This window comes from Cavia porcellus, unplaced genomic scaffold (assembly GCF_034190915.1).
Source record: "Cavia porcellus strain 051 isolate PalLab524CR breed Dunkin Hartley unplaced genomic scaffold, mCavPor4.1 scaffold_33, whole genome shotgun sequence".
Taxonomy (NCBI): Eukaryota; Metazoa; Chordata; class Mammalia; order Rodentia; family Caviidae; genus Cavia; species Cavia porcellus.
Window position 1 is genome coordinate 20063866 of NW_026947516.1, and position 23333 is coordinate 20087198.

A 23333-nucleotide genomic window follows, 5' to 3' on the forward strand; every position below is an offset into this window, starting at 1 on the left:
TGAAAATAGTGGCTTGGGGGCTGGGGGTTTAGCTCAACAGCATAAGTGCCTGCCTTGCAAGCAGGCAATCCTGAGTTCGATCCCTGGTACCAATAAAAAGACGACAAAAAAAAAAGGAAAGAAAATAGTGGCTAGAAAACTAAAATCTCACATGTACTGAATACCCCAAAGAACATTCTTTTTTTTTTTTTTTTTTTAGTACCAGGGATTGAACTCAGGACTGCATGCTTGCATGGCAGGTGTTTATGCCACTGAGCTAAATCCCCAGCCCCAAGAACATTCTTTTATAAGCCAATAACCTTTGTAAATTATTTCAGGGACAATGGAAAATACTTAACAAATTTGTCCTCCTCTATCAACATTTACACTTCTATGAGCTAGAACTTACACTACCAAAAGCTTTATACTGGTATACTGCAATAGAATCATTTTCTATCATATTGCTAGCTGGTGATCATATGTATCATTTATGATTTGGAGCCTTAATTTGTCTCTTTAATATGAAAAAAAATTTAGACTGCTTCAATAAAACTGTTCATACTGGCTGTCTGTATGCTGAGACCCTGTCAATAACACAGTAGAGACACACATGGATGCTGGCTACTAATTTAGATTTGTCGTATCCACATGAACAATACAGCTGGAATTCCCAACCAGGAGCCAAAAACAGAGAATATTTACTAAGCTTGAGATTCCTGTCTGCCTCTGCATCTTGTTTTATTAAAAGTTAAGAAAGTGGGGGTGAGCTGGGGTTCATTTTTTTCTTAAAAATGCTTGGGAAAGGTCCAGGGATTTAGCTCAGTAGTATAAGTGCCTGCCTGGCAAGTACAAGGTCGTGAGTTCAATCTCCTATACAAAAAAAGGGGGGGGGGGGTGCACACAACTAGAAAGATATCATGTCAGAATGTTAAAATTAAAAATGTCTGGAACTAATAGTTTTCTTCATATACATAACCTTATGATCTGATTATTATGTGAACATACCCATGGTTGTCCTTATTTGACTTCTACTCCATTGTAACCTAAGCATAAGCTCCAATACCTTTTGGCATATTGAATATAATCTATATAAGCCCCACTGATCTCTAGAGTATATAAATGAAAATCTTGGTGTCTTTCATTAGTTCTAGCCTTGGATTCCCAAATTATGTGAAGGCAAAATATCCAGTGGTAGAAGCTTCTCAGCTGAATGATCAGCAATTACTACTTCACAATATTTATCCCAAATGTAATAGCATTTGTTTATCCCATAAGCTCAAAAAGGGCAGGAATCATGTTTGTCTTGTTTATCACTGAATTCCCATAGTGGGTCACAACCACACACCACTGTTCTAGGTAACAGGGCTCCATCAATTAATAAAATAGACAAAACCCAGTGTCTCTCTTGGAGCTTACCTTCCAGCCATCACTCATTATTCCTAACATGAGACGTTATCGTCTAGGAGCTGACAAATATCTGTAGTTGTCTGTCAGTTCAATTAAGAATTTTTTAATCAGAAATTTGAGAAATTTGAAAAGTTCCTACTTTCAACTTTTAAAAATATATTTTTAAGCTCATTTATATGAAATGAGAATAGCAAACCTATGGAGATAGAATAGCAAACCTACAGAAACAAAGAGCAGTATCACTTGGCCTACAGAGGCAGAATGTTTTCCTAGGAAAAGGGAATGTGTTCAGGGGAAATGGGAAGTAATTGCTAATGGTGATATGGCTTCTTTTTGGGTGGTGAAAATGTTCTCAAATTGATGGTAGTGACGGTTACCCAACTCTAAACATACTGAAAACAACTGAATTGTAATGAATAAACCATAGTATGAAGTAAATAAACTATGTGGCATGTGAATTATTTCAGCTGTATTTAAAAAAACAGGAGGTAAGTTAACATTCAAACACAATGGTCTCCATTTCACTGGAGAGTTTGAGGGGCTTGAAAAAAGGCTTTGAATAATAATAAGGACAATGAAAAACAGAGCACTGAGGATCCAACTACAGTGAGAAACAATGATTCCATGGGAGATAACTTCTACAGGTAATCTTCAGACAGGAATAGAAAGCCATGGGGTAAACTCCAGGATCAAAGCTGGCAGGGCAGGTACAACAGAAAGACAATGGACAAAAAGTTTGCCTGGAAAGTTATCATAAAACCATAGCCTACTAAAGTATTTTTATTCAGCTTTTTGTATGCATATAACCTATTTTCTCAGTTTCCTTAGGAGCAGCAGGCCCAGTGTGTCAGATTCAATCTCTTGAGTTCCTCTGATGCAATTTTAAGACACATGCTGTTTAAAACAAGTTACTCAGAATATGAAATAACTCAAGATTAATAAGTAAGGTTAGTATCTGCTGAGTATTTACTACCTAATTAGGCATTATATTATGAGATTCACAATCATTTTTTATGTAGTTGAAGTAATCTCACGAGGTAAGAACTATGATTATTCCCGTTCTACAAAAAAGGAAAAGAAGCTAAGAGACATTGAATAAATCTGCCCAAGGTCTTTTTGCAAGTAAGGAAGCCATGATTTTAGAACAGGTCTGTCAGATGCCCCATTACCTAAGCTGTTTAACAAATGAGCTGCCTCTGAATCATAAAAAAGAGAACTTTCACAATGAATAATGTTTAAAAAGGGTGGGCTTCAGTAATAACCAATTATTCCAACGTGATAACAAATGGCAATTATTAATGCAGTATCTAGGATTTGACAAAATTGCGCTGAAATATAATTATCAATTTATCTCTAACTAAAATTATAGGAAAAATTTCAAAATCAAAGTAATATGAGCTCATCTTAGCATTGAGGGAAAAAAGATTTTACCACTTTTCGCAGATGTGGTTGAATGAGTTTTCTCTTGAGTCTCTTTCTTGACATCCATTGGATCTAACAAAAAAAGAAAACAGTTGTACCACAAAGTCACACTAATAGTTTAAAAAGTAAAAAATACAAACTAAAACTATTTTAATGGGTCAGTTTTAATTTTATGATCAATATCTTCATCTTCCACATATGTCTGAAATACTTTCTAACATACACTGTACTTTATAATTTGTTCATTTCTATTGTATACAGTGTATTTCACTCTAATCAAATGCAAGTTTCATAAGGGTCAGTATTTATTTTTGTCTGCAGTATCCTTAGTTCCTAGAATAGAACCTGGCATACAGAACACTCATAAGCATTTGTTAAATGAATACATTGATAAATCAAAATGAGCTGATCCTTACAATGCTGAAATTAACATGCCCTAGAAGTAAAATGGATGCTGGTAGTCTTGAACACTTAACAAAGAAACCAGAATACAATGTAATTCAATTAATTAAGCAGTTTTTCCTCTGTGGCAAGCTACAGAACTCAAACTAGACCCATGGGAGCACAACTAATCTGAGACATATAATTTTATCTACATATATTACAGTAAATATCTTTAAAAGGACTTGTTTTTAAAAACTTAAGGATAATGCTGTTATTACACCTGAAAATTAATTCTAATTCCTTAATATCATTGAGTAACAAGTCAGTGTTTATATTTCATCAATTGTCTTAAGTATGTATGTCTGAACCAGAACTCAAATAGTATGTCTTGATACGTCTCTTAAATATCTTTTGCTATATAGACTCCTCTTCCTTTTTTTCTGTTCTTTGTAATTGTATTGCTGACAATACCAGTTGGCTGATACTTCACAAAGTTTTCCAATCTGGATTTTGCTGACTCATTTTTCATAGTGTTGGGTTCTTCTGGTCTTCAGATTTTGTCTAAATTGACATTAGTATTTCAATCCACAAAAGCAATCCCCACACACCTCTTACCAGAACAGTTTAATTAGATTCAAAGTTTGTCTTTGAGGGTGAGGGAAGAAAAAAAAATGGCGTCATTGGTGGGGTATAGTTATCACAGGAGATTTCTAAGATATAACTACCTGTCTCTTTGTGGCGTGCATGGCCGCGGATAACTATTGCCTAGATCCGTATTTCATTGGTGGTTGTAAAATGTAGGTATTCTATCATTCATACTTTACTACCCAGAAAACTTCCACAGAAAAAATTTCCTTTCCTTGATCATTCAGTTACCCTGAGCTACAGATCACACATGAACTACCATTAACACAATTGTTTTCTTTCATAGTCTAGTTTTCAAAGTGAGTTAATCTCTAGCATTTTCCACAGATGAACAATAGGTTTTATTGTGGGCTTCTAAAATATTATTATGAAATCATGGATTCAAACATACCTGATATGTTTCTAACCATCTTGTTTTAGCTTTATGGATGCTGTCATTGTCAACTAATAAGCTTCTTTAAAAGGACCTAAGAATGATATCTCTCAAGGTAATAGATCTACTTAGTGGTTATGGCTGAGGGACTCTTCCAAGTTCTATGAACTCTTGAGAGGAACATACGCATGGGCTACTTCTTATTTAAACTACTTGACTTGTATCACTTTCCAAAAAACCCACACATTTATTAGTTATACAATGAGATTTTCAAAGTGGAAAGAAAGAGAAATTGTAAAGGCACAGCTCCTGATCTAGGAAAACTAATCATCTAGTTATAGAGCCTACAATAAACTAATGTATTTAATAAAATTAGAAGATAGCACTTAGTGCTTAGCATTTAACCAGAGGAAAAATCATGAAAGATACAAGACTTGAAAGAGAAATAAGGTTTAAGAAGGTAAATAAACAAAAAATGTGTAATGAAGAGGAAAATGCAACACAAAGCCAAATGAAAATGAATGTGACACATCCATGCAACAATAAACAGATTTCTCACTACAGCAAGACAGAATGAGGCATTTTTAAATCACTCATACTAAAGTTAGATCTATATTATAATCATTTTATTGTAGTTTATTTTATTTGAAAAATGATAAAACCAAGGAAAATAAAACAGAAGAAAACCAATAAAAATGAATCAGTATGATACATGACTTCAAAACCTTACAAAACCAACAATAGTTACCAAAATGCTTTTTTTGTCTTCATGGATTATAATGTTTTTCACACATTATTGTATGACCTGTTCACTTAACATCCTTGACTTTCAGTTTTAACTTATGAAGCTAAGACAGAAAAACGTAACAATTTCTAATAGCTATTTAATTCTAAAATTGTAATTCTAAGCATCTAACTTCTATTTTTAGAAGGCTTTATTTCACACCTTTTTTTCAGTACTGGGGCTCAAATCCAGGGCCCTGAGCATGCTAAGGAAGAACTCTACTACATAGCCACATCTTCAGTCCAAAAAGATTTTACTTCAAAAATTCAATGTGTCCTGTTATCTATTCCAAACAAATAAATAAAAATGTTGCTATTTTTAAACAAGTAAATCTTACCTTCATTTGCTGTTTGTCCCATTTTATCCTGGTTTTGTATTTCTTCCTGTAAGAACAAAAGACAGTTAATGATTCCTTTTGCATAATGAACTTATAAAGGGTAATAACATTATGAATTAGAATATTTCAGTCTCTTTCCTTTGAATAAAAATGATAAGATTAGTAGATCAGTAGTTGATTGACAGAAGAAGGAATGGGGAATAATTGAAATGGACATGGCTATGGATATGTTTCTTCTATGTAGTGCTGAAAATGTTCCAATATTAGTGGTGATGTTTGTGCAATCTTGTGCATTTACTAAAAACCACTGAACTGCACACTTATAAAAGGTGAATTTTATGGTATGTGAATTATATTTCATTTTTTAAACATTCGGTGAACAAAACAGAACAGATGGTGGGTTGGCGGAGTTGGTATTCAAAGCGAGGCCTATCCCAGAAGCTCATTTCTACCATGTTATGTTGCTGAGACATGGAAGAATCAAGACTGTACTGGTGAAACTTCTAAGAAATCCAATAGTCAAGTCTTCTAACAAGAATTACTTGTTTAGAAGGCCTGTGTATTTTGCATCACTATTCATTAACTGGAACTTTTCCTACATGCCCTTAATTTGTCAGGGCATTTACAACAAAGTTATAATATTAAGACCATTGTTTCATTAAAACTATATGTTTCTTCACTCCAAGGGATCAATTTAGTCAGAAATATGCAAATAATAGAGGTTATGCACATGGTAAAACCTAGTAAAAATCAAAAATCCACCTACCCCTCCCCCATAACTGTGTGTACAGGCGGTATGAACATAATGATGTTTATTCCTGAATGTAATTGGGTATTTAAAGGAAGCCTATGAAGACAATGTTTGTAAAGTCATCCAGAGAACCTTCTGTAGCTTGGATACAGGAACCTTACACTCAAGCCTCACCTCCTCAAAACCTATTTCTTCTAACATCTTTCTCTTACTAAAAATACTACTCTTCCAGGTGGTTGACATTAAAGCCCAGGTATGTTGTTCTGTCACTCATTTTCAGTCAGTGGTCAACATGTTATCTCATTTTCCTTTTCCCTGTCACTCAATGATTCATACCTTTGTTAGCTTCCACTTGGAATATTACCATAGCTGCCTAACTTGTTTTGCCCCCAGTGTCTTTTTCTTACTACAACCTAGCTGATACATGGTATCGGGTCTGATATGAGCTGTTTTCTTCCCAAATCATCTACCTCCTTCAACAGTGACTTTTTAAGCAAAAAACTTTCTGTAGGGCATACTCTATGAATTCAAAGCCACTTGACACTCGTGGCCCAAAAGGACTGTTTTAATTATCTATCATATTGTTCTATTACATGGGATATTCCCTCCTTCTCTTGATTCTCAAAATATTACCCGTATTTTAAAGCCTACATAAATACAGCCTCCTCCTTGAAGGCTTTCTTGTTTCATTACTAGCATGTTTCCAGATATGATTTAGCCATTTTTACTTAACATTTATAAAAATTCTTGTGACATGCTTGGTGCTATATGCATAAAAGTTATACAACCTACTACAAAATAGCTTGAACTCTGGAAGAATTATTAATAAAAATTATTAAAACAAACTGTAGTATTTATGAGATGTAAAAGTTGTACTCTGTGGGAGAAGTATAAAGTACAATTAACTGCGAATATAAAAGAAAGCTTTACAGAAGAAGTAGACTATTTATTTACTTATTTTCCGGTACTATGGATTGAATCCAGGGCCTCAGGTTTGCTAGCCCATTTTTATTTTGAGACAGGGTCCCGCTAAGTTACCCAGCCTAGCCTTGAACTTGCGACTCTCCTGTCTCAGCTATGTAGTTGATACCACATGGATGACACTCAGGAAATGGTTCCTGAATTGGTTCTTTATAGATAACAATTGCAATGAGTAAAGAAATAAGAAAGGAAATTTCAGGCTCAAGTAGAACCTGAAGAGTCTCCAGCCTTTTCCACTGAGAAATGTTTTAATTGTTCAATTTCCCTCTGGACTCTCACCTTCCTATACGATTTCTCATAGACCATGGCTTAAGGAGCTACCTATATTTGGTTCACAAACTTGATTCTTTCCATAATTCTGGTCACCAACTGAGTTGGAGGAGAATCAAATCAAATTCAATGTTAGGTCTAATGTGGACCTAACGGGGAAATTTGATTCAGTTCTTGTTTAGTTCAATTTGCAACTAGAATTGTGGAGAGCACTGAGTTTGTGAACTGAGCAAGGTACCACTGTACCTCCCTGTCTTAGACCTCACATCTTAGAGAATATTTTACACTCATTAAATGACCAATTAAACACAACATCTAGATATTTAATTTTAAACAATAGCATTTTTAAATTGCTAAAAGTAGATTTTTATAATCATCTCTAAAACAAGTATTTCTATAGGAACAGAATTTGTTACAGTTAAACACAAAGTAAATATTGTCAACCTCAAAGCCAATGGTTTGGAATCAAATTACTTATTATGTGTCTCTGCCTCTAAAATAAGAGATAAAGTAAATAGTTACCCCCAAATAAAGGTAGGAAGGATTCAAGATTCCTTTAGTTTGAGGTAAGTCACACAGTAGACAGTCTTTATATTTTCCCTCTCGAGTCATGAAGCTTCCATGTTTTACTATGCTGATCATTTCAATGCTAGGTGAATATGACCATGACCATTTGTTTCCTTTATACATTTTCTATTAACACTGAGAACAATGCTGAGCAGAAAGACTGAAAATCAATCCAAATGAAAATTCAGTTATATTTGCCAAATGTAAATAGAAAAACATTACAAACATTTGAAATCCACATGTATCATTGGAGATTTGTTTTTCTTCCTGATCGCTCCATTATTCCTACTTTCAAGTTTTTTTATTTGGCATATGCAAATGTGTAAATTCTCAGTGTAGGCACTGATGTAATACTAGCTATAAGCTCCAATTTACTTTGATGCAAAGAATTCTGTCTTAGAATGCACAACTACATTACTCAGCCCATCACAGTGATGCACATCTGTATTTCCAGAACTGAGGGAGGCTGAGGCAGGAAAAATCACAAATTCAAGTCTCACCTGTGGCAACTGTACAACACACTGTCTGTCATGGTTTATGTCTGTGGCCCACAGGCCTCCGGGGTTTGAATTGTGCATTTGTTATTCGTTCGTTGATTAGTGCTTGGATTGATGGTGTCAGTGCTCCATCCACATAGGGGTAGAGCCAGGATGTAATTTAATGGCAGGAAGAAGGTGTGTCTTGCTCTTTGCTGGTTCCTGCTTGTTGTTTGCAGCCATGAACTGCGGCCCAGCCATGCCCGCCTGCCTTGGAGCCAACTGAGTGTGGACTGACACCTCCAAAAAACTGTAAGAAATAAACCTTTCCTTTCCCAAATTGGGCTTCAGGTATTTTGTCTCAGTGACGAGTAAAAAGTAACTAAGACACTGTCTTAAAATTAAAAATAAGAAGAGGACTGGAGATATAGCTCAGTGGCAGAGTGGTAATAAATAATTGCATCTGCTGGGCATGGCAGCACATGCCTGTAATCCCAGCACTTGGAGGCTGAGGCAAGAGGATCATCATGAGTTTGAAGCCAGCGTGGACTACCTAATGAATTCGAGGCCAACCTGGACTATATAACTAGACCCTGTGTCTGAAAAACCCATGCATTTATAATAATCAGACATGATTTACCTGGGTTCAATCCCCAGGTAATGTACAACTATTCCAAGTAGTTTAAACTTCAAACTGTCATCCTCTAACAGACAAAACTTTACAGAGAAAAAGTATAAAAGGGCTATTTAGCAAATTAAGGGGTGTATTCTTCTAAAATTTCAGGAACATTCTATTATTTTTGCTTTCCGGGAGTTTTTAGTTTTATCTCTCTTTCTTCCCCTCCCTCCTTTCCTATCCTATTTGTGAATCAAACCTATGGGTGCTCTGCCAATGAGCCACATTCTCCAATTCCCATTTTAAAATTCTGAGATAGAGTATCTGTTTACATTTTTCAGACTGGCCTTAAACTTGTGAACCTCTGGAAGAGATGACATCACAGGTATATGACACTTCTACAGGCCCCTATCAGTTTTTATTCCTTTTTTTGGTTTTAAAATAAGGTTATACCCCGAGTCTCTAATTATGAATCACTACCTCAACTGCCAATAAAGGTAAACATTTTGACAAGGACCATAACTAAGTGTATCTGACAGCAAGAAATCTCTCAGGAATCTTTTCAACTTTAGGCTGTTGGGTCAGATGTTATAAAATGGATGCAATTATAGAATTTCAACCACAGAGACTATCAGCATCAATGAAATTCAGAAGTTAAGCTTTAAAAAAACAAATTTGTGCCTAGGTCAGTAAGTTTGCAGTCACATTTCCCATACAGAGCTAAAATGTTGAAACTTAAGCATTCACTATGAGAAATATTCACCGGATCTTACATTAGAGATATTAAAACCTACTTTATGAAAAAGAGTAAAGTGCTTCTATGGGGATTTGACCTAAAATGGAGACAATATATGAATTTTTACCAGTATAAAATCATTCTCTATTATATACAGATGCTTCTATAATGGAGTGATGTCCTGATAAATCAATCTCTAAGTTGAAAAACCCTAAGTGGAAATGCATTTAAGGCTGACACATAGCAGTATTTACCACACTGACTGTCCTTTTCCTCATGTCGATGGTTACAGTAATGTACATCAATGACAACATATATAATATGGACAAAAGAGTTGCTGAGATACCCTCACATTCTGCAACCTGACCTCCACCTTGTCTATCCTCCTTAAACTACTTCTGAAGACCCTAATTATCTTTTTAACACCAAACTTCATTTCAGTGTTTCAGACCTCATTCTTTGATACTTCAGGAGCTATTTGTAAACAGTCAGCCCTCATTTCAGACATCTCTCTTCTCTTGCTCTCAGGCATATATTCCCTGGCTGTCCTACCTCTCTTGTATCTACTTCCTCCGGTCCTACCCACTGATCTTTCCTAGTCACTTAGTCTCTTCTCAAGAATTCTATTCTGTGACTAATTCAATACCCCTTTACAGCATATCTAATCCCAACCTCTTTCCAAAATTTACAATCTCATCAAATGAACACCAGTCTGAATACCTCATAACTACCTCAAACATTACCTATTTTAAAAATCAAACTCATTTGTCCTCTAAAATGAGGTAATTTTTTTCTTCTTTCTAGTTTAATAATGCATTACAAACCCACAATATTTCTGAATATTAGTCATCTATGACTCCCTTCTTCCTTTATTCAGTATTTTATCATTTTCCAAGTTGTTGATTCTTCAAGAGCATGAAGTGATAGTGAAAGAAAAATGGATCAAATCAAGGTTTGGCAGATGCCAAAAGACAAGGCTCCAACTAACTGTACATGCTTTGGTAGTTGTGATAATATATATTAGGAGCTATCACTTACTGAGTTCTTGGTAAATGTGTGCTAATCTACTAAAACCATCATATACATTTTTCCTTATCTAATGCCTATTACAAATATGCAGGAAAAATACTATTAGTCAATGCCCACTGATATCTTTTTGAAAGCTAAGAACAGGAAAGATCAAAGACCTGCCCAAGATCACCCCACTAGATTTGAACTTAGGACCATAAATGTATAAGCACTAGGCTAAAACTATCTCTGCTGTGTTTAACTATACGCATGTTTTATCACCCCTGCTAGTCAACAAGCACTTTGGGGGGATTAGCATGTCTAGTTCATTTTTGAATCCTTCATAACAACTAGAATAGTGCCTGTCACATAGTTAAGGCCCCCAAAATATTTGCTGAATGAATAAATATAAAATCTCCTATGCTACATACTAATTTATCTAAACCACACAAACCACAATATTGTAGTTTTAAGAATGTTTTCTTCTGGATGTTATTGTTCATCTCTGATCCTACAGCATCAAAATCTGTTCTTAATTTATACATGAGTTTGTCAGTGTTACGAGACCTGAGGCAATCCTCCATTCCAACATCTTCATTCCCACACTTTTATTTTTTCACTGTGAATTTGTCCTCTTTGTAGGATGTTTGATGCTTCAAAAAGATAGGCCTGGTACAAATGGGTGGTTTTTAAAGGTGTTTTTTTCAAGGAGAGGAACACCTACAAACCTATGCTATACCAGAATTTTGTTCATAAGTTCTAATTACTTAACAAGTGGAACAAAAACATGCATTTTAAATCAACATTCACATACACAAAAAATGGAAAACATGTAACAGTAGTTATTCACAAAAATAATGGCAAAAATGCTTCAGACCTCCTTGAGTATATCACTAGTGTAAGAAATTTCAAGGGTAGAAATAAGAACAAAGAAAATTCAAGGGCAAGATCGGGCATAGTGGTACATGCCTGTTATTCCAGCACTGGCTGAGGCAGGAGGATCTCCAGAAAAGTTCAAGGCTACCTGGACTACACAGTGAGTTCAAGGCCAACCTGTACTACAAAGTGAGATCCTGTCTCAAAAAAATAAGAAAAAAAGTAATTTCAATACTAAAATCATATATATATATACACACACACACACACACACATACATACATATACCTACACTGGTGTTTTAAAGTAAATGCTGTATACTATGATCAAGTAGTCAAGTAGGATTCCTCCCAGGGATACAGATCAATAAATGTAATACAACATACTAACAGAATCGAAGACAAAAATACCATGATCAGCTCAGTAGATGGCAAAAAAGTATTTAAAAAATTCCAACACCCATGCATGACAAAAATCTTACAGAAAATTGGAACAGATGGTCTTTATCTTAATCTGAAAAAAGCCATCCATGACAAACCAACAACTAACATCATACTAAATGGCCAAAAACTGAAAGCTTCCATTCTAAAATCAGGAACATGACAATAATGCCCACTATCACTTCTCCTATTCAATATAGTTCTGGAAACTTTAGCCAGAGCAATTATACAAGAGAAAGAAATAAAAAAGATTAAGGATAGGAAGGGAAAAAGTTAAATTATCATTATTTATAGATGACATGATACTCTACATAGAAGAATACCAAAGAGTACCAAAAATTTCACCAAAAGACTTATACATTTAATAACCAAATTCAGTAGTGTAGTGGGATACGAAGTCAACACTCAAAAATCAATAGCATTCCTGGATACAAGCAACAAACACAAAGAAGGGAAATCACACCCTATGCAATAACATCCAGAACAATGAAATACTTAGGAATCTGAAAAAGTAATTTAAAGATCTATACACTGAAAATTACAGTACTCTGAAAAAAGGAGATTGAAGATGATACCAGAAAATGTAACGATATCCCTTGCTCTTGAATAGAAGAACCAACATAGAGAAAATGGTCCTATCCCCAAATCTGTTACACAGTCTTAAAGCAATCCCTATCAAAATACCATTATCATACTTTACAGAACTAAAGAAAACATTCCTAAAATAGAAAAAGCAACTCTGGACAACAAAGGCAAGGCAGCGAGCATCACACTGTCTGACCTGAAATTATACTAGAAAACTACTGTGATAAAATCAGCATGGTACTGGCAAAAAAACAAAACAAAACAAAAAAAAAAAAAAAAAAAAAAAAAAAAAAAAAAAAAAAACCAGACTTGAGGATCTGTGGAACAGAATAGAAGATGCAGATGCAACTCCAAACACTAAACTACTGTATGTTTGACAAAGGAGCCAAACATGTTCTTTGGAAGAAAAATAGTCTGACAAATGGTGCTGGAAAAACTGGCTTTCCACATGCCAAAGACTAAAACTAGATCCATGTTCTACCACCGTGCACTGAAGTCAAAAATGGATTGAAGATTAAATATTAAAATAAAAATATCAAATCTATTTATTAGAAGATAAAAAATCTTATTGAAGATTAAATATTAAAATAGAAACACTAAATTTATGGAAAAGAAAATAGGTTGAAATCTTGAGGACACAGGGGTAGACAAAGACTTAATGCACATAACCCACATCACATGGGAAATATTACAAAGAATCATGTGCAATCTCATCTTATTAAAAAGCTTTTGTGCAATGAAAGAAATCACTAACAGTGATAAAACAACCCACTGTACAGGAAAAATTATAGTCAGTTACCCTCAAAGAACTTAAATCTAGAAGATACAAAGAACTGAAAAATGGAGAATACACATTTCTCAGATGAAGAAATACAAATGGCAAATAAATATATGAAAAAAATGTTTAACATCACCATTTAAGAGATGAAACAACACTGAGATTCCATGTCACCTCAGAAGAATGACTACCATCAAGAAATCAACCGATAACCACCTCTGGAGGGACTGGGGGGAATCCACTCTCCGTGGGATTTTTAGATTGGTGCAGCCACTATGGATATCAGTGTGGAGATTTCTAATAAAAACTACAATTAGAGATTCCATTCTTCACAGAATTAAAAAATCATACCACATCATTATACAGACACCCATGTTTATAGCAGCACAATTTGTAATAGATAAATCTTGTAAACAACTCAAATGTCCATCAACCAAGGAATGGATAAAAAATACATGGCTTTTTTCTATAATGGAACACTACTCAGCCATAAAGAAGGATAAACTTGAGACTTATAGGTAAATGGATGCAACTTGAGACCATACTCATAAGTAAAATAAATCAGACTCACATATGTAAACATTGTGCTAACTAGTACTAAAAACTGAATGAGTAAACAAGATTCAAAATTTATAGTAGATATTATGATTAGGGAAGAAACTATTCAAAAGGAAAGAAAAAGTGTGGTGGGAGAAAGGAGAAAGGAAGAAAGACAAAAGGAAAATATATATATATATGACAGTTAAATGATAATTATATAGCTAGTTCCTCTTAGTTCAATGAAAAGAATCATGCTAATATTTTTGGGACAGTATTTCGTGCTTATATCTTGTACTCTGAACAACTACTATGAATATAACAATATGTAATATATTAATTATTGTTACCTACCTACTAGCCTGATTTGAAACTATTTTATTGTTATTTTTACTTTTTTCTTTTGAAAATAAAAACTAAAGTAAATGTTGAAATAAGTGATGCAGTCATAGAAATAATTGAGCACAAATTACTGAAATAGCACAGGTAGAAGAGTTTTTTCTCTTAATCTATCTTGTTATAAAGAATTTTCAGACTTTAACAACAAGCAGAAAGACCCTTCTTTATTATCCAGTCAGTATGCAAAAAAAGTCAAAATTAAGTGCATAAAACACCATCTTTAAGATTTTCGTTTAGACTCAAAAATGGTTTATTATTTTAAGGTACCTTACATTTATACAGAAGTGCAAATGTGTAACGAGTTAATTCAAATATATTATAGCTATAATATTTCTGACAAAAAAGAAACTTTTAACTAAATATTGCTTCCAGTTATGGTGATTATTCTAATATGGGAAAGAAAAAATGTATTTTTTCTTTGTATAGCTATGTAATTTATTAATTGTATAATATGTATGTATTAATTGTATAATATGTATGTAGCTATTTATGTAATTTATTAATTGTATAGCTGTATGTAATTTATTAAATTGGGTATGATTCACCATTTCAAGACTTGTCAATTATCTACTCAATTCATGTCAATCAATAAATATAATAGTCAAAAGTCTCTTTTCTTACATACCTATAAAAGTAATCAGAAAAAAAACGAATGTTGCAACTACCTTTCAAAACAAAATTGCATCTCTGAACTGTGATTACTGAAAGAACATTTTTTGGTAGTAGGGATTTACCAAATCAAGCCTTCTGGTGAAAAGGTTTCCTCTAGAAGAACAATTTTAATAATGTTTTAGTAAAATATACCTGAACAAATTATAAACTAGTTTTCTGTGTCAATGTAAATCCAAGAAGACAGCTATTTTTAAGAATTTTTCAGAGACCTAAAAAATTATGACCTACAAGTTAAAATAATTAACCAGCAACTTTAAGTGATTTATGTGAAACCTATGTACTTGGTTATCAAGTATGTTACCAAAAACCCCAGGTAAACACAGGATTGCTCAAATCCCAGTTTGTAGTTATAAATTCCTAAGGTTTTAGAGCACAGTCACAGGCTAATTCATTGCCCAAAGATCTGTTACCCATGAACATTTGTGGAGGACTGGAGTTAATGGCAGGACATGTCAATTTACTACAGACAGCTCACTTTGACGAAAGCACTGGATCAGGTTACAGCCTGTTCCTATTATCACCACAGTCTAGATTTATGGTTTCTAACACCAGCCTTATAAGAAATAATGGAAATGATAACAACAATCCCTATTAGACAAAAGACTACAGAAAAGCATGCAATAATCCACAATCTAGTGTGACCCAAATATTCTTGACAATATTTCAAATATAAGGCAGGTGCCAGCAAATTACTCATCTAAATATTTCTATAATTCCTCAAAATCTCAACACACACACATAAATCTCAAACCATGGTTTCTAAAGTAAACTAAAACCAAGCAATATGTAAATGCACTATTATTTACTACATTTCAATGACACTTTCATTTAATAATGTTTATTAAACTCTAAAAAGTTAGTTAAGAATTATAAACTACTTTTAAAACTTCGAAGTATACTGTAAAATTTCCAAATGATATTTTAAAAAAAAAGACAACAGTAAATGACTTATTTCCAACTGTATTCAGAAAGAGAACAGAATTAAAAAGAAATACATTTGATTTATTCAAAATAAATATATATGTTCACTAAGTGTAGTGACATACACTTGTAACTCAGAAAGATTCCAAGTTTGAATCCAGTCTAGGCAACTTAGCTAGACCCCGTCTCAAAATGAATGAGAACAGAGCTCCGTGCAAAGGTCCTAGGTTCAGTCCCGAGTGTTGGGGGCAAAAACCCAAAATCTTAAACCAGCTAAAACTAATGAAAGGCCGGAGGAAGTAACCAAATATTTAAAAATAAGGATTTTGCCAATACACATTCTTAAATAACTATGCCATAGTTAAAAGATACATACCAAACACAAAGCTTATTTATGTCTGGAATTCTGCACCAGTTAATCCTTTTGAGAAAAAATAGAGTGAGGAAAATCAAACTTATATTCTAAAGACAGAAAACAGAAAGACTCACCAACTTTTCCCTAAGACAAGAAGAATGCATCTTCAAGATATGCCCTAGAACTGCAATGTATCTGCCCTGTCTGAAGTTTACAATGGCACATTACCACAAAAGGTGGGCACTCTTTCTGCCCTTACAAGAATTTGCTACTATAAACTTAGGAAGGGGCAGAGCCATAGTCATAAACACAGTAAAGGGTAATAGGTAGTCATATGCTAACTTCAAGTGTTCCCCAGCTCTTTACTCATACGAAGACTCAACAAGCTTATTTTTTTAATTCTTTAAATAAAGAATTCATCCAAACGAGGCAATAAAATTAAAAGAGAAAACACCACCATACAAACTGCCAAGAGAGCAAAAACCTTCACTTTTCACACAATACCAAAAAGAGGTTTAGGAACACACTTAGTAAAAATCACAGCATAAAAACTACCAGTATCATTATGTCTACGGCTGCCAAGTTTACTTATATTAGACAACATAAAAGCAAAATAACCAAAAATTCCTTGTCATGAAAACAAAGGGTAAATATACTCATTTCAAAACTTAGATGATTTTTGAAACTTTCTTTAGTTATCTTACTTTAAGAACCAATATCTCTGCTATCATTTAGGATCTTGAGATGTTAGCACAGTAAAGTCATTTCTGTGCTTAAAGTAACCAAAAACCAAACTAGTTAGAGACTGGTAAACATATTTAATACTAGTATTTATATAATACTATATATTATTATCATATTACACTAGTATTTATATAATACTTTAATAAAAGGATAATGACTATTAAGATCCCAAGCCAGGGAAAGTAAACTTTCAAAATCATCAACACTGATCATTTTCAGTATTTCCAGGTTTTTAGTTACTGCAATCAACAATCACTTCAAATTCTAAGATATTATGTACTAATCCTCAGGCATCAATACTGTAATGGTTCTAAAAACTCTCAGGGGAGCCTGATTTGCTCACACCAAATCACAAAGCATCTCCGGACAATGCCAGACCAATCTCCAAACCACAGTGCTAATTATGATAGCTGTCAGGACTCACTTTGTTCTTTTTGTTCTAAAAATCCAGGAATATGACTATGAGACATAGATTCCACAGGAAGGGAAATAAAAAAATAAAAATGAGTTCTGATTTATATTTGCAAGTGGAACAGAGTTAGCATAAAGAGAGGAGGGCAGACAGGGTAACCTGGCAAAAAAAGGACTAGAAGTGACATTAAGTTTAATGGCAGAGGATCCCTTGTATCCACCAGCAGTGTTAACTTACTAAAGTCAGAACAGTGACTTCTATTAACCCAAGGAAAGTAATCATAAGATACTCAAGTGACACCGCCCTCAAGAGCTCAAACTAAAATGATACTTTATTTTCACTGAATATACAGTATTTACTCAGTCTTTTCAAGGCGTGTTAGCATCATCAATTATTTTGCAGTGAGACAGGACAGGATTATCCTAACCATTTCACTGATGTGGAAAGGACACCAACAGAAAAGAGAACAGGGACAGGAAGAGGGGTGATAGGAAGCATCTGGAAGGAACAGACAGTCTGCTAAAAAGGAATATACCCACAAGAAAGTAAGTCACATCTGGCTTATAGTCGACCATCATAACCCTGGTTATTTCTGAGTATAGAGAGATTTATGAAACAATTTTGGGGAAAATGTTTTAAAATATCAGTCAGTTAAAAATCTAGTTTCAGCCTATATTGTTTGGTCATAGAAGGTGCAGTTTAGAATTTTAAAATATTCAATCTCCAGCCCACACAACTGATTTCATTTTATACCAACATTTTTCCCTCAAGGGTAACCTGGCAAAAAAAAACATCAAAACTAGTATATTATCTATTTCATGTAGAAAAGAATCTCATAAAAATGTACAACTTTTTATGATCATAACAAAAAGGCACAAAAATCAACATTTCAGAAATAATTTAGTTACAACCAGAATTTTGCTTAGAGAATTACGACAAAAACATAGACTCTAAAGTTTGTTCTTTAAGTAAAAGTACTTATTCTACGTATGATTTTCTTAACTATAACCTTAAAATATTCAAGAATGAACAATTCGTAGGAAGCCTTAAATATTCAGAAATTAACACAGTACATATGGATAAAGATATCTTGAATTAGACTCCATACAAAAGACAGTCTAGAGCTTAATAAAGCTAAGTTGATTGAATCATAAATCAAAAGGACTGACCATCTGCTTCATGAGATGCTGTTGCAAGTTTGAGCTATTCTCTAAGACTGACCCCAATATTCTTTGTACATTTATGACATCATCAGTTTCAAAGAATCCTCACACAGTACAGTTACACTAATGTTTCCCTATATATCAACTACAAAACAAATCACATTCTTTGCTGTTAACAGCTACATATCATTATAGAACCTAGAAGACTGTAAGATATATATAAAGTTTATTCAAAAATTTCAAAGCCATGTGGTCTTTTTTAAAAATTATGACTGTTTTAAGGTTATGGATAAGATCATACAGCAGAAAAAACATGAAGCATCAGGTGAGTGCTTATAAACTCTTTCCTTTCTCAAAATCCCAATAAGACTAACTTCCAAAAGGTTAATGTCCCAGTCCTCCCATTATACATATAAAGCTACAAAGAGCCTGAAAGAACACCCATCACTGAAAATAGGAACACCCATCACTGAAAATGCTATTAAGTAACTAAAAATGACAAAAAAAAGTGGTGGCACATACCTGTAATCCCAGCATGTGGGAGGCCGAGGCAAGAGGATCACTGTGAGTTCGAGACCAGTCTGAGCTACAAAGTGAGCTCAAGAACAGCCTAAACTACATAGTGAGACTGTCTCAAAAAAGAGCCAAAAAACAAGGCAAAAAGTAAAATAGTCATTACTCAAGAATGTTTCAAGCAATTGAAAAGAATAAACTACATGTCTATGAGTTAGTGTTATAATAAAGTTTCTTGCAGAAGAAAGCTGTACTCCAAAAATATATATCTTGTATTAAAACAGAAACATGAATAATGATGGAAGCATTAAAAATGCAACAGCATTTAAACCTTTTTTTGGAGGGGTAGATCATATCTAACAATTTCAAAACTCCTATGATAATAACTTACCTTCTCTGCCTCAGTTTCTACCAACCCATCAGTTCACTATCTACATATAGTCTAAATTCACTCCACAGGTCAGTCATAATGGTTAATCTAATTCTCAAAACTGAGACAACTTTCGAGCTGTAATCCATTTCATGATGGTTGAATGTTTAACAACCTTTTCCAAAAAGGCGATACTCTTAAACAGAAACCTAGAAGTGAATATCTGAGAAACTGAGAGGAAGGGAGAATCACAGTTCAGGCCTTGAAGCTGTTTAGCTCAAGGTATAAAAACCAATCAAATTTTCCTATATGTTTTCCCTCTGGCTTTTCACAATTGGATGGAGCAAAAACTCTGTCTAAAGAAAAAATGACAAAAGAACCTTTCAGGGCTTTTTTGTTGTTGTTGTTTTGTTTTGTTTTTTTGTTACTGGGGATTGAACTCCCGACCTCAAGCTTGCCAGGCAGGCACTCATGCCACTGATCTAAATCCCCAGCCTACAGGGCTGTTCCTAAATGAAGGCTGCAGTGATCCCTAGTTGTGACAGCAAGACAACTGTCTATAGGTCCTTCAACAAACTTGGAACCGTCTTACCTTCCCGCCTGCCAGGTAAGGGCCCTTGGCCTCTGGATCTGCTCTGCCCTGAGGGCGAGGGCGAGCCATCCCGGTCCTCAGTCCCCTCCTGGAACTCTTAAGGAGCACACTTGGCACAGCTGCGCCTGCTACCCGCCACGGGCATATCACTTTGGACTGACGTTCCTTCCCAAAATCCAAGTGACCTCACAAGTCCCCGAAGGTGCTCGAATCCATCTGATCCCAGACCACTTGAAGACATCCCTGCCCATCATTCCCATCAAACACCCGCAATGCCCCCACACCTTAGCCTGGTCCCACCTACCCAAGGCAGGCTGCATAGAAGGGCGCTGTCCGCTTGACCAGCAAAGAAGCAGCAGCTTGGAACCACCGCCCGGTGCTGGAACGTCCCGGTGTGAGATGGGCCGTGGCTGGCTAAGGGGATGTGGGGAGTTGAGGGGTGGTGTGAAGCGGCTGAGGGGGCTCTGCGGAGAGCGCTACATAGAGCAGGGAAGCAGAGATCATGGGGGTGACCCTGCCGCGGTTGACCTGCAGGGATGCGGGACCAAGCCAGGCAGCACACCACCGCCGCGACAAGGGGGCGTTCCTTGCATTGGACCCGCAGCCAGAGCCTCCCGCCCACCCGCTCCACAGACAAGGATAAGGGCCCCAGGGCCACAACTCCGTGCTCCGCTCCTCTGGGAGCTCGGAGTCACCACGCACCTCGGATCCCTTGGCAAGAGCAATGAAATTCTGTCTCACTGGTCCAATAAGGACTTCACACTGCCGCCATTTTTGAGAAGCCGCGCGCGGAGCCGCGCATGCCCCGCAACCGCCACCGCGGCCCCGCCTTCCCCCAGGCCGATCGGGGTGCCCTGTGGTGGCAGCCAGCACGCCCTACGACCGCCGTCCGGTCTGAGCCCGGGACCCACCATCAGGCAGAGCTAGCGCACGTGCAGGTAGTGACCGACAGAAAAACACTGAGATCAGAAAAAGCCTTTGGCAGTTTTCCCACATCACCTCCCAGCAACCCCCCCCCCCCCCAGTCAATGCCCATTCATCCAAAGCCCACCAAGTTCCATTCTGCGAACTCGTTCCCCTTCGCCTTCACAGTCGACTCCTGACTACTGACACCAAAAACACCATCATTTTCTTAGAAATTCAAGCAAGTTTGTGGAGCAGGAGGAAACACAGTTCGTTACAGCAACTTAAGAGCAACCATTCCTTCCCAGGTCGCAGTGTATTCCCTGAAACTGCTTTCATCTTTTTTTTTTCTTTCCCCCGTGGGTTTTTGTCATGCAAGGCAATTCCCTCGCAGCTCTGCTTTCTGGGTTTCCTTGTTTCTCTCAACCCAGGATTAAGCTAACAGACATTTGATTAACCCTAAGGGTGAAATCATTCATTCATGGAGTAGAAAGTTAATCAGAAGCATCCCTGGCAGTTTGTTTTGGGGGAACCTGGTGATTCACATACCCTGTGCCCAGGCTAGAGTCCAGAGCACAGGTGGAAATCACACCAAGACGGAGCAAGCAGTAAAATTTCCTTAAAAAGCCCATGACTGTTTGTACAAAATGCAGCAAATGGAAAACCAAAGAAAAACATTCATCCTTATTATAAATTTGGGTATAGGCAGATTCCAAACTTTTGCATGAAAAAATAATATGACGAGCTGTTAGTCAAGAATAAACTATTGGCAGGCATTCTCTGTCTACAATTCTTTCCAAATATAAGTGTAAGCTTTTCATATATGATTTCCTTAATGTATAGAAGAGTACACTGTATTTTTAAACCCATAGTTCTGATACTGGCACAAAAATAGACAAGCGGATCAGCGTAACAGAACACAGAATGCAGAAATTGCCCCAGATACATTTAGCTATCTGATCTTTGACAAAGGGGCCAAAAAAAAAAAAAAACAGTTCTTGGAGGTAAGATACCTTATCTTAACAAATTGTGCTAGGAAAACTGGCTATACACATAGAGGAGATATTGAGTATATAATATCCTTCACCATGTACTAAAAGTCAGAATGAGCCAAAGATCTGATTATTAGAACAGAAACATTTAACTTTCTGGAAGACAAAATAAGTAAAACTCTTGAAGACAGACATAGGCAAGGACTCTAAATAGAACATCATTAATTCTTTTTAGTATATGACAGTGCTTGTACATAGTAGAAATTTGGTATGTACTTGCTGAATGAGAAACTTGACAAATCAGTATCTTTCATTATGAAGTTCCACTAATTTTGCCTAGAAAACCAAACATAAGGTAAGTCTTTGAACCAAAAGAGTAAAAACTAGGCTGGTAAAATCCAAAGTATCACAATTTACTTTTCAAGCAAGCCTCAGATTTGCTCCTGTTAATTTGATTCTATAGTCCTCTTGACTCAACCTAAAATCTGTACAAGCTTAAAGAAGACATATTACCTTGCCCAGTTCAAGTCCGATTCAAAATCCTCCTGTATCTTAAGTGTGTTTGGTTATTTCCTTTTGTGACTTTCTTGAGAGTTTAATATTAACCAAGTACAATGAAAAAAGATAACGTTTTTCCCATATAAGCAAATTTGATGTAATTTTTATCAATACATGCTTATACTGAAATTATTATCTGCATAATCAAATTAATGGCACAGAATTAGTGAACACTCCCTCTAGTTTTCATATTTTCTCCCTAAAACACAGAAGCCTGAGCAAAACCTGGCTGACTGAAGATCCAAAGTGTAACTAGTGAACTCCATTTTCATTTTCACCTTAGTTTAAAAATTCCATAAGGCTAGGCATGGTGGTGCATGCCTGTAATCCCAGCACTTGGGAGGCTGAGGCAAAAGGACTGTTGCACCTTTGAGACTAGCCTGGGTCACAAAGTAATCTCAAGGCCAGCCTGAACTGCACAGTGAGACCTTGTCTCAAAAAGAAAAACAATTCCACATAGCAGGTGTTAAATCACTAAGAAATTATATAAGATATTAACTGGGTCTATAAACATCTTCAGCACCATGTTTCTAGCTTTCTCATGCAATCAAGAGTATGTATCAGTAAGATATAAACTGGTAGAGTTTTGTTGTTGTTGTTATAATAAATCTCTTTTCCTAACTTCAAAATAGCAACTTCTCTGGAAAAACATCAAGAAGTGGAATCCATGGAGTGTAAGAAGCTAACCAAATAGATGGCTGTGGAGTGACACAAAAGGACATGGCTGCAAAAGGAAGCTTGAATTCTTATCTAGAATTGAAGCCACTATTAATTGTATTTCCTTTAG

The 23333-nt window shown here is 35.6% G+C and overlaps 1 protein-coding gene across 2 annotated transcripts in view; it reads right to left on the minus strand.

The window, feature by feature from the left end:
• Window positions 1-23333, minus strand: part of Scml2 (Scm polycomb group protein like 2) — a 151182-nt gene that overhangs the window by 78227 nt on the left and 49622 nt on the right. For both annotated transcript variants that reach the window (XM_063242730.1, XM_063242732.1), the window contains exons 2-3: window positions 5332-5377; window positions 2818-2880 (exon numbers count right to left, since the gene is read on the minus strand). In XM_063242730.1, coding sequence (XP_063098800.1) covers window positions 2818-2880; window positions 5332-5377 — 109 coding nt within the window. The remainder of the gene's footprint in view (window positions 1-2817; window positions 2881-5331; window positions 5378-23333) is intronic.